The 16,543-nt window shown below is 37.8% G+C and overlaps 1 protein-coding gene across 2 annotated transcripts in view; it reads left to right on the top strand.

Annotated features, from left to right (window-relative positions):
• The window catches only part of PTPRG (protein tyrosine phosphatase receptor type G), a 771,239-nt gene that overhangs the window by 594,454 nt on the left and 160,242 nt on the right, over window positions 1-16,543 (top strand). For both annotated transcript variants that reach the window (XM_023498086.2, XM_023498087.2), the window contains exon 7: window positions 7,070-7,227. In XM_023498086.2, coding sequence (XP_023353854.2) covers window positions 7,070-7,227 — 158 coding nt within the window. The remainder of the gene's footprint in view (window positions 1-7,069; window positions 7,228-16,543) is intronic.

Below are 16,543 nucleotides of genomic sequence, written 5' to 3' on the forward strand. Positions count from 1 at the left end.
TGATTTAATAACAGCTTGTATTTGTATTTATATCAGGCTTAGTATAAACTGGTGGAAACAGTACTAGAAAATGTTCGGAGAGATTCAGGTTCAAGTCATTCAACAAAGATTTTCTAAGCAATATTAAGAACAAGTCTCTAGTATCCTAGGCAACTCTCTTTATGATATGGATGATGTGATGATTTACAGGAGATTAGAGTTTCCACACCATGGATGAAAATCCTAATCTGGACCAATCAACAAAGTTCTATTAAAAAAAAAAAAAACTCCTGAGAAACCAAACCGGTTTCTGCCTTTAAAGAATCTCATTCTCCTTAAGGATAGCTTGGGTATATCAGCACTAGGAAATATAAGAATTAAAGAGATCAGCAAAGATGTTTTGTAGAAGATGTTGCTGAGTCCTTAAAATGAGGGATTCTAACAGGATGGTAGTAAAGAGAGAATGCATTCCAGGCGCGGAAAGAATATCATGCAAATGCTGCAATCAATTAGTTAATCAATAAGTATCTTTAAGCATTTATTATTTGCCAAGCATTTACAAGGTACTAAGGATACATTGAAGTATCAGGCCAGGAGTCAGGAAGATTCATCTGCCCAAATTCAAATTGAGTTTCAGGCTCTTCCTAGGCTTGTAACCCTGAGCAAGTTACTTAATCCTGTTTGCCTCAGTTTCCTCACCTGTAAAATAAGCTGGTGAAGGAGATGGCAATAGGATTTTGGCCAAGAACATCCCATATGGGGTCATGAAGAGTTAGATATGACTGAAATGACTGAATGACAACAATAAGGTATACAAAGCCAGGAAGTAAAGTACAAGAAGATTGGAAAGGTAGGAATTGCTCAGGTTGTGAAAAGCTTTATCCCAAGCAGAGTATTTTTAAATTATTCCTGGAGGTTATAAGAAGACACTCAATGTTAAATAGTAATGATATCATCAGACCTGTGCTTTAGGAAAATCACCTTAACAGCTGAGCAGAAGGTGACTTGGAGTGGGAAGAAACTGGAGGAATAGCGGCTAATTAGAAAGCTATTATGATAATCCAAGCAAAAGTGATGGGGCCTCTACTAGGGCAGTGCCCTTGTTAAGCAGAGGGAAAGGGTCATATATCGTAGATGCCGTGAAAGTAAAAATCACAAGGTCTGGCAATATGTGGAATAACTAAAAATGAGGAGTTGAAGATAATACCAAAGTTAAAGACATATTTGGAAGCAAAATAATAACTTCTGGTTTTAACGTGTTGAGTTTGGGGTGCTGAGGGGACATCTAGATGAAGTTGTCCAGCAGTTAGGTCATATAATGCAAGCATAGATGTTTGTGGAGTTTATAATTGAACCCCTGAGAGTTCATAAGGCCCTATAAAGAGAAGGGATCTATGATCTGGCTTTGGAAGATATCTCACGCTTGGTGAGTGATGATGATGAGATGATGTAAGTGATGAATGAGTGATGATTTAACAAAGAAGGCCAAGGTAGTACAGATCCCAGGAAGAATATCCAAGAGAAAGGGTTGGCCAACTATGAAAAAAAACTGAAGAAAGGACCAAGAAAATAAACATTGTGGAAACGTCATTGGATTGAGCAACTAAGAGATCACTCATCACCTTGAAGAGAGCAAGCAGCTTGAGTCCCGTGCTAGGTTCAGAAGCCAGATCCTAAGGGGTTGTGAAGAAAGTGCTTACTGAAGACAAAAAATGAAGAAGATGTTTTCTTTTCTCTTTTTGTCCAAAACATTGTCCAAGAAGTCAGTCCTTTACCTGTGAAAAGCAGGCTATTGAATGACAGCTTGAGATGATGGTAGGGTTATGTGAAAAACATTGCTCCTGGTTTTATGGACTAATTTTGTTTAAGGATTTAAAAAAAAAATTAAGCCACAGTAAAGAAGCCAGGTGATTAGGAATGAAAATTAGAGAGCAATAGAGAAGAAACAACCCAGGAGGGCAAATTCCCAACGGCATCAGGTGGGGATGAGCCTGGGAACACAGTGGTGGGATTACGGAGCCATAGCTTCAGAGCTGGAAGAGGACTTTAAAGGACATTTAGGGAAATCTCATCATTGCCAGAAGAGAATAAATTGAAATTGAAGAACAGAGATTGAACCTCTTTACCTTGTCTTTGCAAGTATCATCATCTCACACCAAGTTTCAGTCCCTCACATGTAGGATAAAAGAATTTGAGTAAAGTATCTCAAGATTTTCTTCTAGCTCTAAGATTATGATGCTGTGACTTATTCAATGGTTTAGAAATCCTTTGGTGCACAATTCTTAACCTCAGGCCTATGGACTTGATTTTTAAAAATATTTTGAGAACTTTTTTGTTATAATTGGTCTCTTTTGCAATCCTCCTATTTTACTTTATGCATGATTCTCTGAAGGGGTCTCCAGAGTTCACCATACTATAACCCAAAAGATCAGACCTAGAAAATCCCTGTTTTGGCGAATGATCATGATGGCGCATAGTAATTGATTCTGCAAACACTTATTAAATGCCCACTATATATAAAACATCACATCAAGACTTAGAAATTCTAAAACTTGTGTCTGAAAACCTTCCATTTTCTTAATCAGATAAAATAATTAAACAGCTGAATAATTTGAGAAGGAACAGAATGGTGACAAGAAAGGGAATTAGAAAAGATTTCCAGTAGGGGTGACACTTAGATTGAGTTTTGAAAGAAGTTAAAAATTTCAGAGGCTGTAGGAAATATGGAAATAATACAGGAAAGACTCCCTCCCCACTCTGCTAATCTGACATTTGGCTATAAATTCTGACCAATTTAAATCTGGAACCCCCAGCCCAGGCAGCCAGTCCTCAGAGGACAAGGACAGATGGTCTTTTTTCAGCTGAGGCTGAAATGACAAAAGCAATTTCTGGCCTGCTCTCAGAGTTCCAGCTGAAGCCACCAGCCTCACTGGAAGGGCCTGATGGGATGGACCTCACTCTCACTCCCAGGTCTCAAAGATTTAAGGGGGAAGGTTTGCTGAATTTTCTTTTTTTAAAGCTATAACTTCAAACAGGTTTTCTCTCTTGCAATATCAGATAGAAACTTGCTCTTGCCAAGGTCATAAACAATCTCTTAATTGTTCAATCCAATGGTTTTCCCACAGTCATAATTTCTATGGAATGTTTATTTAACATTATAGATTTAAGGATGTATTTGGGAAGAAAGGGGAAAAAACCCTTGGTTCAACAAAGACTCATTAATTATTAGTTTGCGCCTATTATTATTAAGCTCTTACTATATGCCAGGTACTATGCTAACCACTATGGTATTCAAAGATAATAATAAAACAGTAACAATACTGATTGTAATCATTACAGTAATGTATATGTTATTATAATTGTGATAAGAGTAATTGTTCCCATTATTCTGCCTGCAACAGAATTTCACCAGAAGATATTTTCAGTAAGCCTAAATCAAGATGAGCTTTTATGCCAAGACTTTTATTCGGTTATCAACTATTTTATCCATGTGTTGAATAGTCCATAGAATAAAAAAATGGCAGCTAGAAGTCTTCCTCCTCTAAATCTCCCTGTACTTATTTTAATAACATTGACACAATGTTTTATTGTTTGCAAAGTTCTTTATGTTTATGATGTCATTTGATCTAATGCTGTTTTTTATCCCTTTTTACAGATGAGGAAATTGAGGGTCATAGAAATTAAATGATTCTCTTTGGGTCATAGAACTCATGTCTAAAGTAGAGTTTGAATCCAGATCTTTCTATTCCCAAGTCCAGCATGCTTACTGTGTCATACTGCTTCCCAAAATGAAAATCATTCCTAACCTGCAGGTGTTTCCATTCTACTGGGCTGCAGCAGCATGTTTCCAGTTAAGTGAATGGAAATGATGCTGACTTGGGAATCCAAAGATGGGATTCAAATGATACCCAGACCATTACTTTCTGTGTGACCTTAAGCAATCTCTGGGTCCCACATCCTCCTTTCTAAAATAAGGGAATTGGAATCTTGTTCTCTAAAGTTCTTTCCAGTTACAGGTCTAGAAATAGGTAATTTGATATTCACAAATTTTCATGTCATTTAGAAAAATAAAATGCAAAGTAAATAAAATGAGAAAGCCTTTGGTGCCTGTTAAGCCTTGACTTGAGGCAAGGTATGGTGGGTCACCGACTGGCCACAGCATTTCCCTCACAAATATCATTTAGAAGAAAATATGGTTACTCCAAGTCTGGGAAAGCAAAGTCCGCACAGACCCTCTCTCTTCAACTCTGTTTTCATTATTTTTCCAGCTCAGAAAACACAGAAGCAGTCAAGCAGAAATCTGACCATTCTGACCACGCCAATGTGCACTCTGTCTGGTAGCCGGGATATTAATTCAAACTACAGCTTATAGTTAAAAGCCTTTAAATTAAAGCTGTTAGTTATTGCCAAGTTTGGGCTTAAATTTAGTCACTTTTTAGATTCAAAGGATAGTGGGAAAGACAAAGATGAGGCCAGAGAGAAGGTAAAGTTGTAGAAGATTATCTAAATTAGTATAGAAATGAACATCAAACAGCCCAGAGAGCAGTGAATGATGGGAGGCTTTCTGGGGCACTTTGTCCTTCTTCCCTCCTTCCTGTGATCTCTCCCACTCTCCTCCCCTCCTTCTTGTCATCTACCTAAGAATATGTCCTTTTTGTTGCTCCCGGACCATCCCTTGGCCATTTTTCATTTATCCCCTAGGAGAGACTACAGTTGGCACTATATTTACCCCCGTTTTATAGGTGAGGGCATCCCCTGGCACTAGGGCAAATTTCTGCTCCAAATGCATTGTGGCAAGTGAGCAGTTGGAGGAATGACAGGATCCCTCTACTGAGAGGCAAGGATGTGAATGGGGAGCTGGAGGGCCTTATGGACAGAGCCTGGCCTCCTGGGGCATGTCATATGTTGCTGGTGGAGGCTTTTCAAATTGGTGTTGACATTAGGATGCCTGATTTAAACTCAAAAGACCATTGATGTAGAGCTGAAGGAAACCTTAAATCATTGAGAGCAACCTCCTTCTTTCTGCAGATGAGGAAACTAAGTAGCAGAGTTGTAAGTGTCTTGCTCTGTATGGTAATAAGGTTGTAAGTGTCAGAGAGAGGTGGATACAAAGAGCATTACCTTGTGGATACAAAGAACATTATTTACCTTGTGGATACAAAGAACATTATTTACCATGTACCAGGTAATGGCAGCTAGATGGAGCCATAGTGCACAGGATGTGGGGATTGGAATCAGGACTCATGTTTCTGAGTTCAATTCTAACCTCCGGCACTTAGTAGCAAGTCATTTCACACTCTCTGCCTCAGTTTCCTCATCTGTAAAATATGCTGGAGAAAAAAAAATCAGACCATTCTACTATTGTTGCCAAGAATACTCCAAAGGGCTCAGGTTATAACTGAAAAGACTCAGCTGCAACAACTCAGGTAATGATCTGGGCAGGTAGCCACCAATCAAGAGAGTGAGATCTTAGAGCTAGAAGTTCCTCTGGAGTGAAAAGGAAGTTAAAAGGAGGAAGGAGAAATCTAGAGTGGAAGTGACAATGAGGCAGGATTCACATCCGAGTCTTCTGACTACAGAGACAAACTCCATTTCTACTGTTGCTTCCCAAGAGGAAAAGGGATGAGGAAACTGAAACAAAGGAAAAGTGAAGGGATTTGCTTCTACTCATAGTAACAAACAAAGTCAGGACTTGAATCCAGATCCTTTACTCCAAATCTAGCTCTCTTTTTCCTGCATTCTATTCATCTTTGAGCTCTTTTCACTTCTGTGGTTGGACTGGACAAATGGGGAAACTGAGATACCTACAGATAAGGTGAATGAGATGGGCTTCTGACTCTCATTCAGCATTTTACTATTATTCCTGGAAGGCTCTTGAGTCCTTGAGTCGCAGCTTTTCTCAGGAAACCATTTATACAAGATGATTGACTTAAAGTGACTTATGTAGTAAGTCATCATTGTGAAGAGGTAGGAAGTCTCTGCTGAGATGATTCTGTCAGGCCTTATTCACAAGTCTTTTCCTTAAAAGAGTGTAATATTGATGTCATATATTATATGGAGATTCAGGCTAAATATATAATGCCAAGTGCCTAATACCAAGGTTGAGGGAAAAGGAAGCAGTGAGGTTTAGTGACTAGAGGAGAGTACATTGGCCCTACATTGGACAAATCCTGAATGGATTACCCTGAGCGATTTAACCTCTCAGGGCCCACACACAACTACATGTGAGTGTTCCAATTTGTATAAGTAGAGAAAATTTTCATACATGAGTTCTCTCTGGACTGATGAAATCAGAGGTTTAAGAGAGAAGAGAGAGAAACAGAGACAGAGTTCTCCCTTTGAGAGAGAAAAAACAGAGAGATAGAAAAGAAAAAAGAAAAGAGAAAGAGAGAATAAATTCAAGGAAATAAAGCATACATAGAATTTATATTTGTTAATCTAATTTCTAAATTAATACCAGTTTACGTGTTTTACCCATTTCAAAGCCATTTTAAAGCTCTTTGTGTGAAAAAAAAAATTTTTTTTTCAGTTCTTCCTTGGGAGAGATCTGGGGATATTTTCAGCCAACAGAAGCTAAGTGAGATCATCAATTTAGAAATAATCCATCACCTAATTCTGTTCTCATTTTACAGATGAGAAAACACCACCACTGAGAGATGTAGTGATTTATCCACAGTCACTAGATAGTAAGAATCAAAGCTGGGATTTGAACCCTGTTCTCTAACTCCAAAACCAGGAGTATCCATTCCATGATATCAAAGTGGCACAGTCTATTAAAATTATAAAAATATGATTGGGAAATATGTGCACTATAATGAATTAGTCATTTTGCGAAAGTGAGGGATAGTTGTTGATCAACCCGTGAACTCCAACAACATACAAATAAGTTTGTACATCCAAGATTTACAGTATTAATAGGAAGTAATCCCAGAGGGAAGTCACCAGCAGCAGAAGGGGGAACCAGGAAAAGACCTTCTGCAGAAGATGGGATTTGAACAGAGAGATGAGGTGAAGGACTGATTAAAAACTCTCTTTCTATAGAATGAATCTGATTGTGAAAGATAATGTCTTTTTGTTTTTTCTTTAACAGAGAAGGAAACCTTTCTGGATCCTTTTGTCCTTCGGGACCTCCTGCCAGCATCCCTAGGGAGCTATTATCGCTATACCGGCTCCTTGACCACCCCTCCATGTAGTGAAATCGTCGAGTGGATTGTTTTCCGGAGACCTGTTCCCATCTCTTACCATCAGGTAGATTTAAAATCAGAATTAATAGCCTTTGATTTGACTTGCTTTCTGTTGCTTTCCTATGCCAAGGTCAACCTGAACTTCTCTGCCTACAAAATGCCAGGCAGAAGATGCCCAAGAGATATCATGAAAAGTCCTCCCTCCCCTAACTCAAGAAACTCACAGTCCAAGTGGGGAATGAAAACTTGCATAAGTGAGATAACAATTAAAACTTAATGAAAAGCTAAACCTTCAGGTGATTAGATATAATGGAAAATCAGTGGAAAGAGATCTCTGTGGGTTGAAGTAGTCTTGAGAGAGCTTCATGGAGACAGTGGGATGGAACTGGGCCAGTCAGAGTGATTAGATCTGAAATAAACAGAATAAAAAGAGACAAAGTAGTGGAGTGAATAAAGAACTGGCCTTGGAAGGCTTGCCTTAGAAATCAAACTATTACATGACCATGGAGCAGTCACTTCATCTTAAAGATTTTCTTTCCAGACAGTTCTTTAAAACTATAAATTACTAACATTTGCCAGTCTGGCAGACTGATAAAATGCACTGGTCTAGACAAATAGAGAATTAGGTAGGTAGGTAGGTAGGTAGATAGATAGATAGATCGATGGATGATTTGGAAAAGGGAAAGTATTGGTCTGGACTAGAGATGTCCAACACACGACCAGTCTATATAAGCAGCCCATAAGACTCCTGAGTGGAAACAAACCAGATTAAAATATGATTGGGAAATATTTAACAAAACTATACAGTACAACATAATGTTAATTTGAAGTTTTCTCAATCTATTGTCCAAAGAGATCTGTTTCTATTTGAGATTGACAGCCTAGTTTGACATTGCCAATTCTCAAATATTTTGTTTTCATTACTGCCTTCCATTCTTAAAAGCTAATGAAGCATCTTCAAAGACTCTTTGTTTATGTGAAGCCAGGCAGATAGAGAGAAAAAAAGAAAGAGGAGAGAGAGAGAGAAAGAGAGAGAGAGAGAGAGAGAGATACACATATTCATCTATATTTATATAAACATGTGTATATAGATATATAGTTATGTAGTATATATACATACTATATGTGTATATACATACATATATCATATTAATATATAATGTATATATGTTCCATATTAACAATTAAACAATGTAATTATGACAATAGTTTTGACTTATAGAACTCTTTGAAAGAATCTTGGGATCCCTCTGGGTTCCCTGCCACACTTTGAGAACCATTATTCTAAAGAACTGAAGCAATGAGTTCACAGACATAGAAAAGTCCAAGACATGCATTAGAAGAAAACCAAGAGGTTTCTCCGATTGGAGCAAAGGAGACAGATAGGGAAGCAGCAGGAAATAAGGTCAGAAAGGGAGAATGGAGCCAGATTATTGATGGCCTCAACAAACCAAGGAGATTGACGTAATAAGCAACCATGAAAATTTCAAATAATTTTTTGAATGTCTGTTGACCCAAAAGGAAATTGTGGTGATTGCTATTACATTGTTTCTGGGTGGGAGCTGTCAGACTTAAGGAGATAATAAAATATGGAACCAGTTTCCCTCCTAATAGTGTAGCCAGCATTGTTATATTGTGATAAAATTAAATTACAGTCCAAATATTTATGTCCTCAGTGTTTGGAAGAAGGAAAGGGGGAACGGAATTCTTAACTATTTTTTTAATCTAATAAGATAAAAGTTTTATCAGAAAAACAAGATAGGATGGCTTGAGTTAATTAGGTTACGGAAATGAGTATGGTCGCTAACTTTTCTATGGAGGTTTAGGGAAGGCACAAGGAGAAAGTGATTTGTAGTGTGAAAGGCTAGAAATTGAACATGCCAGATTTTATTTGTACTTCATACAGTGATGAAGACTTCAGTTTTAGTCAACCATTTGCTCATTTAATTTTTCCTTCAGCAAATACTTATTGAATACCTACTGTGTTCTGGGTACCCTAGTGGGCACAAGATATTCACCAGAGAATAAGGAGATTTCCTGTTCTTAAGAAACTTTGAGTCTGAGGGGGGAAGGTGATGAGAATGATAACAATAATAACACCAGATCATAAGAATAGGGAGGAGGCCACCTTGTTCAACTTCTCACTTAACAGATGGGGAAATGGAACCCCCAATTTATCCAATGTCATACAAGTAGAAATGAGTTATGGGAGATTTCCCCCCATGCTTCCCCTGAGGCAGGCTCTGTCCACGTATCCATATCATTTTTTAAAGAGCAGGCTGAAAAAAATGGAAAGAGTCCTGGACTCAGAGATATGGGGTCAAATATTTTCTATCACTTGCATTGGATAAGTCACATGATCATTAGCATAGAAAATGCAACATCACACAACATTTATATAATTTTCTAAGCTTTACAAAGCACTTTAAAAATAGAAACTCATTTTAACCACATAGCAATGCTGGCAGGTAGGTGTAGCATTATCCCTATTTACAGATAAGGAAACTTCTGAAGTTAAGGTCAGTGAAGTGACTTTTCTGGAGTCACACATTGAAGTAGGATTTGAATTTAAGAGTCCTCACCTCTAAGGCACACTATGTCCCCTGGGTGCCTTAATCTGGGTCCCAGTTTCCTCATTAGTAAAGTATGGGGATTGAATTAGTTGGCCTCTGAGAGTTTCTCCAGGTCTAGATTAGTGACAGACATTTGTGCTTTCAAGTTTTGCCAAAAGCTCGAGGTAGACTATTTTATTTGATCCACCCCAAAAGCCATTTTACAGATAAAGAAACTGAGATTCAGGTTGGTTCCATGATCATACAGCAAGTCAATGTCAGAATCGAGATTTAAGACTTTCTGACTCCAACTTCAGCTGGGCTAAATCCTATAATTTTGTGTACATGTAATCAAAGATTTATCTGTTAGTAACCTTTGGGTATTTTTGTTTATCCAGGCCTCTTTTGAAAGTCCTTTGTTTGATCCTATTTCCTTTCTTCTCCCTCTCCCTATGCCCCCATACACACACACACACACACACACACACACACACACACACACACAAACACTACCAATATTGAAGAATGAGACTGTCTTTAATATCTGACTTCTCCATAGGTATTGTTATATCAAAGGAGATATGAAGCAAAATCAATTAATCATATTATCTCTCCAACTTCTCTAATATAAGGTATCATCAATCTTAACAGCAGAGTTTTTCCTTTTTATCGGTTACAGCCTCCCAGAGCCCAATATACCTCTTCTGGAGGACACCTAGGGACTGGGGGGAAGGAGAAGATGAAACACAAATCTCATTCTCTGAGAGTCCCAGCCAGAGCTATGCTTACCAAATGGCGCTCACAGACATGTGTGCCATCAGAAAAGAAAGCATTCGATCCCCATGTCTTATCAGCCTCAAACTTACCCATCCCTCTGACCCTTCTGCCAACCTGCTTCTGGATGACAGCCCAACCGGTACATTCCAGAAGAGATCCTGGCTGCTTCCCAAGGGCCAAGTGGCCAAGAATTCCAACTCTGATTTCCAATCAGCTGAAAAATGCACAAACATTTATTTTTCTTTTTTTCCTTTTCATTGAAGGGGAATGGAGGAAAAGGGGGGAGGGGGGGAGAAATTCATGTCAATTTTAAAAATATTTTAAACATACAAAAGGAAAGAAAACATAATACAGAAAATCATTAAGCCAGATGAGAAAAAAAAATTAGGAGAAAAAAGTACCCAAAAGCTAATTTGTAACTCTAAGATACTTTAAGGCATAACAAATCTATGTCCTTTATATCTGTATAGAAAAGGGGGAAGAGAAAGATAGATAAGGGAGAGGAGGGAAAGAGAGAGGAAGGAAGGGAAGTGAAGGAGAAAGAGTGAGAGGGAGAGAGATAGAGATAGCAGAGAGAGGAAAGGAAAAAAGAGGGAAAAGAGGTAGAGAGAGAGATGGGAAAGAGAAGGGAGGGAGAAAGAAAAGGAGAGGGAAAGGAGGGAGAAAGAGAGACAGAGACAGAGGGATGGAAGACTAGTTAGAAATAGAGGGAGAAAGAAGCAGAGAGAGGAAAAGAAAGAGGAAAGTAGGGAGAAAAGGACAGAAAATACAAATATAATAAGGATATATATTTATTATGTCTTAAAAGTCACAAACTTTGGGATCTTTTTTCATCAAACCCTGTGATTTCACCAATGTCAGGAAATTCCAGTTTCATATCACCATTGCACTCCAATTATTCATTTGTAATTTATGGTTTTTGAGGAGGGGTTTTTGACCTATGAACTTAATTTTAAAAAAAACATTTTCAAACATTTAACATTTAGCAAAACATTTTTTAACCTTTAAATGTTTTAACATTTAACCATTTTAAACATTTTTTACATTTTTAACATTTAACATTTTTTAACATTTTAAACTCTTTTAACATTTTAACTTTTTTAACATTTTGATAACTATTTCAATATAATTGGTTTACTTTTAATACCATATGTTTTATTTTATGCATTAAAAATTTCCTAAGAACACGCTCAGAGGCTTCATCAGATTGCCAGAGGAATCTACCCAGCCTCCATTCCACCCCCTGCCTAAAAACAGCTGGGAAAAAAAGAGAAAGAAGTGTTATAAAAGAAATAAAGGCTCTGCCTGGGCTTCCCAGACATTGTGTTTTCAATCTAGGCCTTGGGCTCGGTTTTTCCACAATCCAAGGTTGGCCTTGTGGCCTCTATGTCATGTTATATACTTCCTAGGACTCCCATAAAACTAGTTATTTTGGAGGCTTCCAGGTTCATTTAAATTCATTTACCAATACAAAATAGTGGAGAAACAGGAAAGGAAAGCCTATCACAGATTTCTCTTGTTTTCTTCTGTGAGTATTAGTTAGAAGCTCAAAATCATCCATATAGCTAATGAGCCTTGACCTGGAGCCTGTTGAGCAATCTGGGGCTAAGTGCTATGTATTTCTAATAACACGAGCTCACAGACAGCCATCTCCCTGATGAAGCACAAACAATGGTTGGTGGAAGTCATGCCCACTTGGATTGGCCTTTTCTCACCTGAGTTACATGGCTCGATAATCTCCTGTTTAATCTTCATGAGTGAATCACACCATTCTCCCTAGCTTTGTGCCATCTCTAAATTAGTAACACTGGGGTTTCTGCAGAGAAAGAGATAAAAGGGCTGTTCCCAGCATTCCTTTGCATGTTGACAATCCCCAGCAGTCCTTCCCTCACATCTCTTTGTGGCACCCAGGTGACCCTGGGTTGCTAAAGGCATAAATTAGACAGATCCTAACCCATGGACACAATGATAGATTGTCTTCTCTTCCAGATCAAGCCTACCTCAGTGCAGAAGCTTGTTGCCAAGAGATGCTGCGAATTGTGTCTTATGATTTATTATACTATAAACTCAATGAGGGCAGGAGGACCCCATCTTATCAATCAAGCAACCAATGAACCGAGAAGCATTTATTATGCATGTTCTTAATATAAGGCACTAAGGACTGGGTGGGCAAGGACAAAAATGGAGCCTCCCTTACCCTCAAGGAGCGCGCATCCTATCAGAGAAGAGGTCCACATAAAAGTAAACCAAAAATGGTATAGACTAATTTTCAGAACCATGAGGCAGAAATAAACTTTCCTGAATTTCTTTCTTTATCTGTAAAATGGGTACAAGAACACTTTTGCTACCTACTGCAAAGGGTTGTTTTGAGGAAAGTGTTTTAGAAACCAAATTAAAACACTATAGAAATGCAAATTGCTATTCTTTGGGTAAGCAACTAGATAGATGGCACTGCACAGTGGATAGAGTGCTGGGCCTGGAGTCTTTTGTCCAGTTCTTTGTTTGGTCTCATCAATATAGGAAATTCACGATGCTGAAACTTTTTTCACCAATATTGAACAAGAAATTGTCTGTCACTAAGAATCTTAGAAAGTTTCCTGAGGACATGGTGAGATTAAGTGACTTATTATTATCGGAAACAACATAAACCATATCTTCTTGATTCCATGACCAATACTCTAACTCTTATACCATACTACCTTTATCTATCTGCCTATCCATCCCTTTAGTAACTATCTAGCTATCTGTCATTCATTCATTATCCCAGACAAAAATAAATGAAAAAAACTCAGTTTCATTTCTTTGCATAGAACTTAATACAGAATCTTCTGCAATCACATGCTTAGTAAATTAATTTTGATGATTGAAGCGATGATGGTGTTAATCTACATTAAATCATTTTCTTGTTTGTTGAAGAGAATTTATACTCTCCAACAGGCATCTTTTCCCCTTTGCCATTGTGGGAAAGATTTGATCGTTTCTAAAAAACAATGGCGAGTATGGTATCACAGGGCATAGCTTTAGTCCTGGAAGGGACAAGGAACCTTGGACACCATCTAGTTTATTCCTGTCATTTAATAGATAAGAGAAGTGAGGTTTCCATCAGGGAAGTGACCTGCCCAAGGTGACACAGATAAAGTATTCGATGTGCCAGGATTAGAACCAAATCCTTTAATTACACGTCCAATAAGTAGTGTGCTCACTCCAAAGTCAACTTTCTGTTTCTTGCCTATAATTAACGAAACTCTGTATGTTCTGCGCTCCACTAATGAGCTTAGCACTCCAACATTATTATCTTTTTAAAGTGATAAAGCAACAAAACAGGGCTATCTACACAGGCCACCAAATGCATCTTGGGGCCAAGTGTTACTGTGACCGTGGGGTTGACATATTCTATCCTAATGTAACCCCCAGAGTATCTTATTGTGATTATAATGGACTCTGGTTTTTGTTTAATTGCCATTTATATATTCATCCTTTAAAAACTATGCATATCAAGCTTTTAATAGCTCATAATTATATTACTTTTGGTTTTAGATCATTTCCCCCCCTACAGCTACTGTGGTTTTTGCATAGACATTTTCCCCCCACTATTTCGGACAAGAGCCCTTTGCACCACATGAATAGCATGAATAGACTTCAACTTTTCCTTTTGATTCCAACAGACAGATTAAAAACTAATTATATCCTAGAATATTTTTATAATAAAAGCAAAGTTGAAATGATTTATATACACTTCCAGCCAACACATTTGCAATTCAAGGTTAAAATTACACTTGAAACAGCACCGGTCAGAATGCAATAACAGCTCCCCAAGCAGAAATAAAAGACGAACATTTTACACATTCCCTTCAGAAGTTTAAAAGTCAGAGTAATGTTACCGAAATATAAACTTTCATTTCTGGCTGCTCAATGATCCTGACTTCATTAGTGACATTAAAGCAAAGATAAGTCTAAGAGTGTTTATCCCCTGCCAGGGAAGGAAGTTCGAGCCTGTAAAAACACAGCATCTACAGCTCTGGGGATCTTTTTCTTCTGGGTTCTAGCTACCTGGTTGGAGCATAGATTTAAACCCCAAAGAGACCTGGGAGAATAGTTGGTCCATCTTCTTCCCTTTATAGATGAGGAAACAGACTCAGAGAAGTTTTATAGGATCCTAGACAGGTTTCGAGGAAGATAGGACTCAAAATGCAGTCTAATTTCTTTATTTCACAAGAAACTGGGACACAGATAGATTAAGTGATTTATGCAGATACAAGTATCTGAGGAAGATTTGAACTCATCATACTAAATTCAAGGCAAGTGCTTTATCTGTTATACTATGTCAAAGTCACATGACAGAGCCAGAATTTACCCTCAGGACCTGTGATTCCAAGTTCAGAATCTGAACTAGACAAAATGACTGATAACAAAAGGTTGTGGTGAACTATCTTTTATCAAGAGACAAAGAAAAGAAATAGCATTACCTCTTCTCATTCCACTGATACTCATTCACATTTCTCCAAGTGATAAAAAACATGAGTAGAATGAGCTACCTTGGTAGGGATGGGCTCTCCGTCATTGGAGCTCTTTAGTCAAGGATGTCATAGTGGAAATCCTTTTTCAGGCATGGCTCAGAGTACCTGGCAGATGAGGTTTCTATAGAATTTCTGTGATTGTCTGATTTTTCAGGTTTTCTTGTGAGCAGTGCTGTAGTCCCTCTCTGTGGTGCCGGTTGATGATAAATTACAATATAGAATGGAAGGGCCATGAATTCTTGCAGTATCTTTGCTACGTGACCCCATTTTTCTCTGTGCCTCATAAATGACTGGATTGTTCTTTAAGCTCAAGAAAGACTGAAGTATAAGGAACTTTGTTCTTGACTTTGTTTTAGCATTCTTTTTTCCATCTAAATTCTAAGAACAATGTAAATACTCCATGGGGAATATTCTTTTGCAGTTTATTAGAAGAACCTCTGAAATCTTTCAAGATTGTTGTGAGAGTTAGAGAATGTTTCTTAATATGCTTCTGCTCCCCTATTTCTAAGTGCAATAATAATATGTACGCAAAAAAAGTTTGAGGCCCAATCTATACCAAGTACCAAAAGCTGTTCTAAAATATTGTTTCTTTTTCCACTTAGACATCTTCTCTTTTTTTATCTGAGCTAGCAAGTGGCTGACTCAGGGGGTAAGATCAGGACTGATGTAGCAATGGGGGTGAAGAGAGACATTATGATAACCCTTTCTTTTTGTTTTCTCTCTCAATCTCTGGACCAAAGAATGAAAACTGAATAAGGACTATCTTTTATTAGGTAATATTTCCTGGTCTAAATACTCTTCCTAATAGAAATAAATGTGGTACAAGTAGCCACTAATCATTGATATTCAGAGCTTCAGATTCAAATAATTCAAAGTGTTTATTTATATTGAGACATTTCCTTGGATATGTCCCCTGTCTTTTTGGAGAAAGAAGTTATGAGGATCAGGGGAAAAAAGTTAAGTGGCCAGGGATAAGAAGACTGGATTATGAAAGCATGATTAAGAATCTTTTTAGTAGTACCAATAAGGAATACCAGGAGACAAGACCAATAAGGAATAGTCGGTATCTCGTTCACTATGTCTTTAAACTTTCAGCAATTCCTCATCAAGAGAAGAAATGAAAATATGTTAGATTTTTCCATCAAAAGATGTGTTTACATTTCAGAATTAACCACTTATGTGTTTGACTTTGGCTGTCATGAAATCTCTGACCCTCAGTTTCTCATTTTTATAATAAAAATGCAACCAGATTCCCATTAGTGCAAATGCAAATGGTCACATAATTCAAATTTGTGTGCATATTATCAATGGGCTAGAACCAATGACCATCTTAATGAGGAAGCAGAAGCTAAAAGAGGTTGCTCAGGATCACACAGCTGCTAAATGTCTAGGGCAGTATTTGAACCCAGGTCTTCAGAGTTTGGTGGGCTAAATGGTTCCCACTTTGAAATCTTCAATCCTCTGAATGAAGTGGAAATTTTGAAGGTAAAGTGAATATTAGGGATCATCTCGGTCAGCCTCTTCATTACATAGC

Source organism: Sarcophilus harrisii, chromosome 1 (assembly GCF_902635505.1).
Source record: "Sarcophilus harrisii chromosome 1, mSarHar1.11, whole genome shotgun sequence".
In the NCBI taxonomy this organism is placed as follows: domain Eukaryota; kingdom Metazoa; phylum Chordata; class Mammalia; order Dasyuromorphia; family Dasyuridae; genus Sarcophilus; species Sarcophilus harrisii.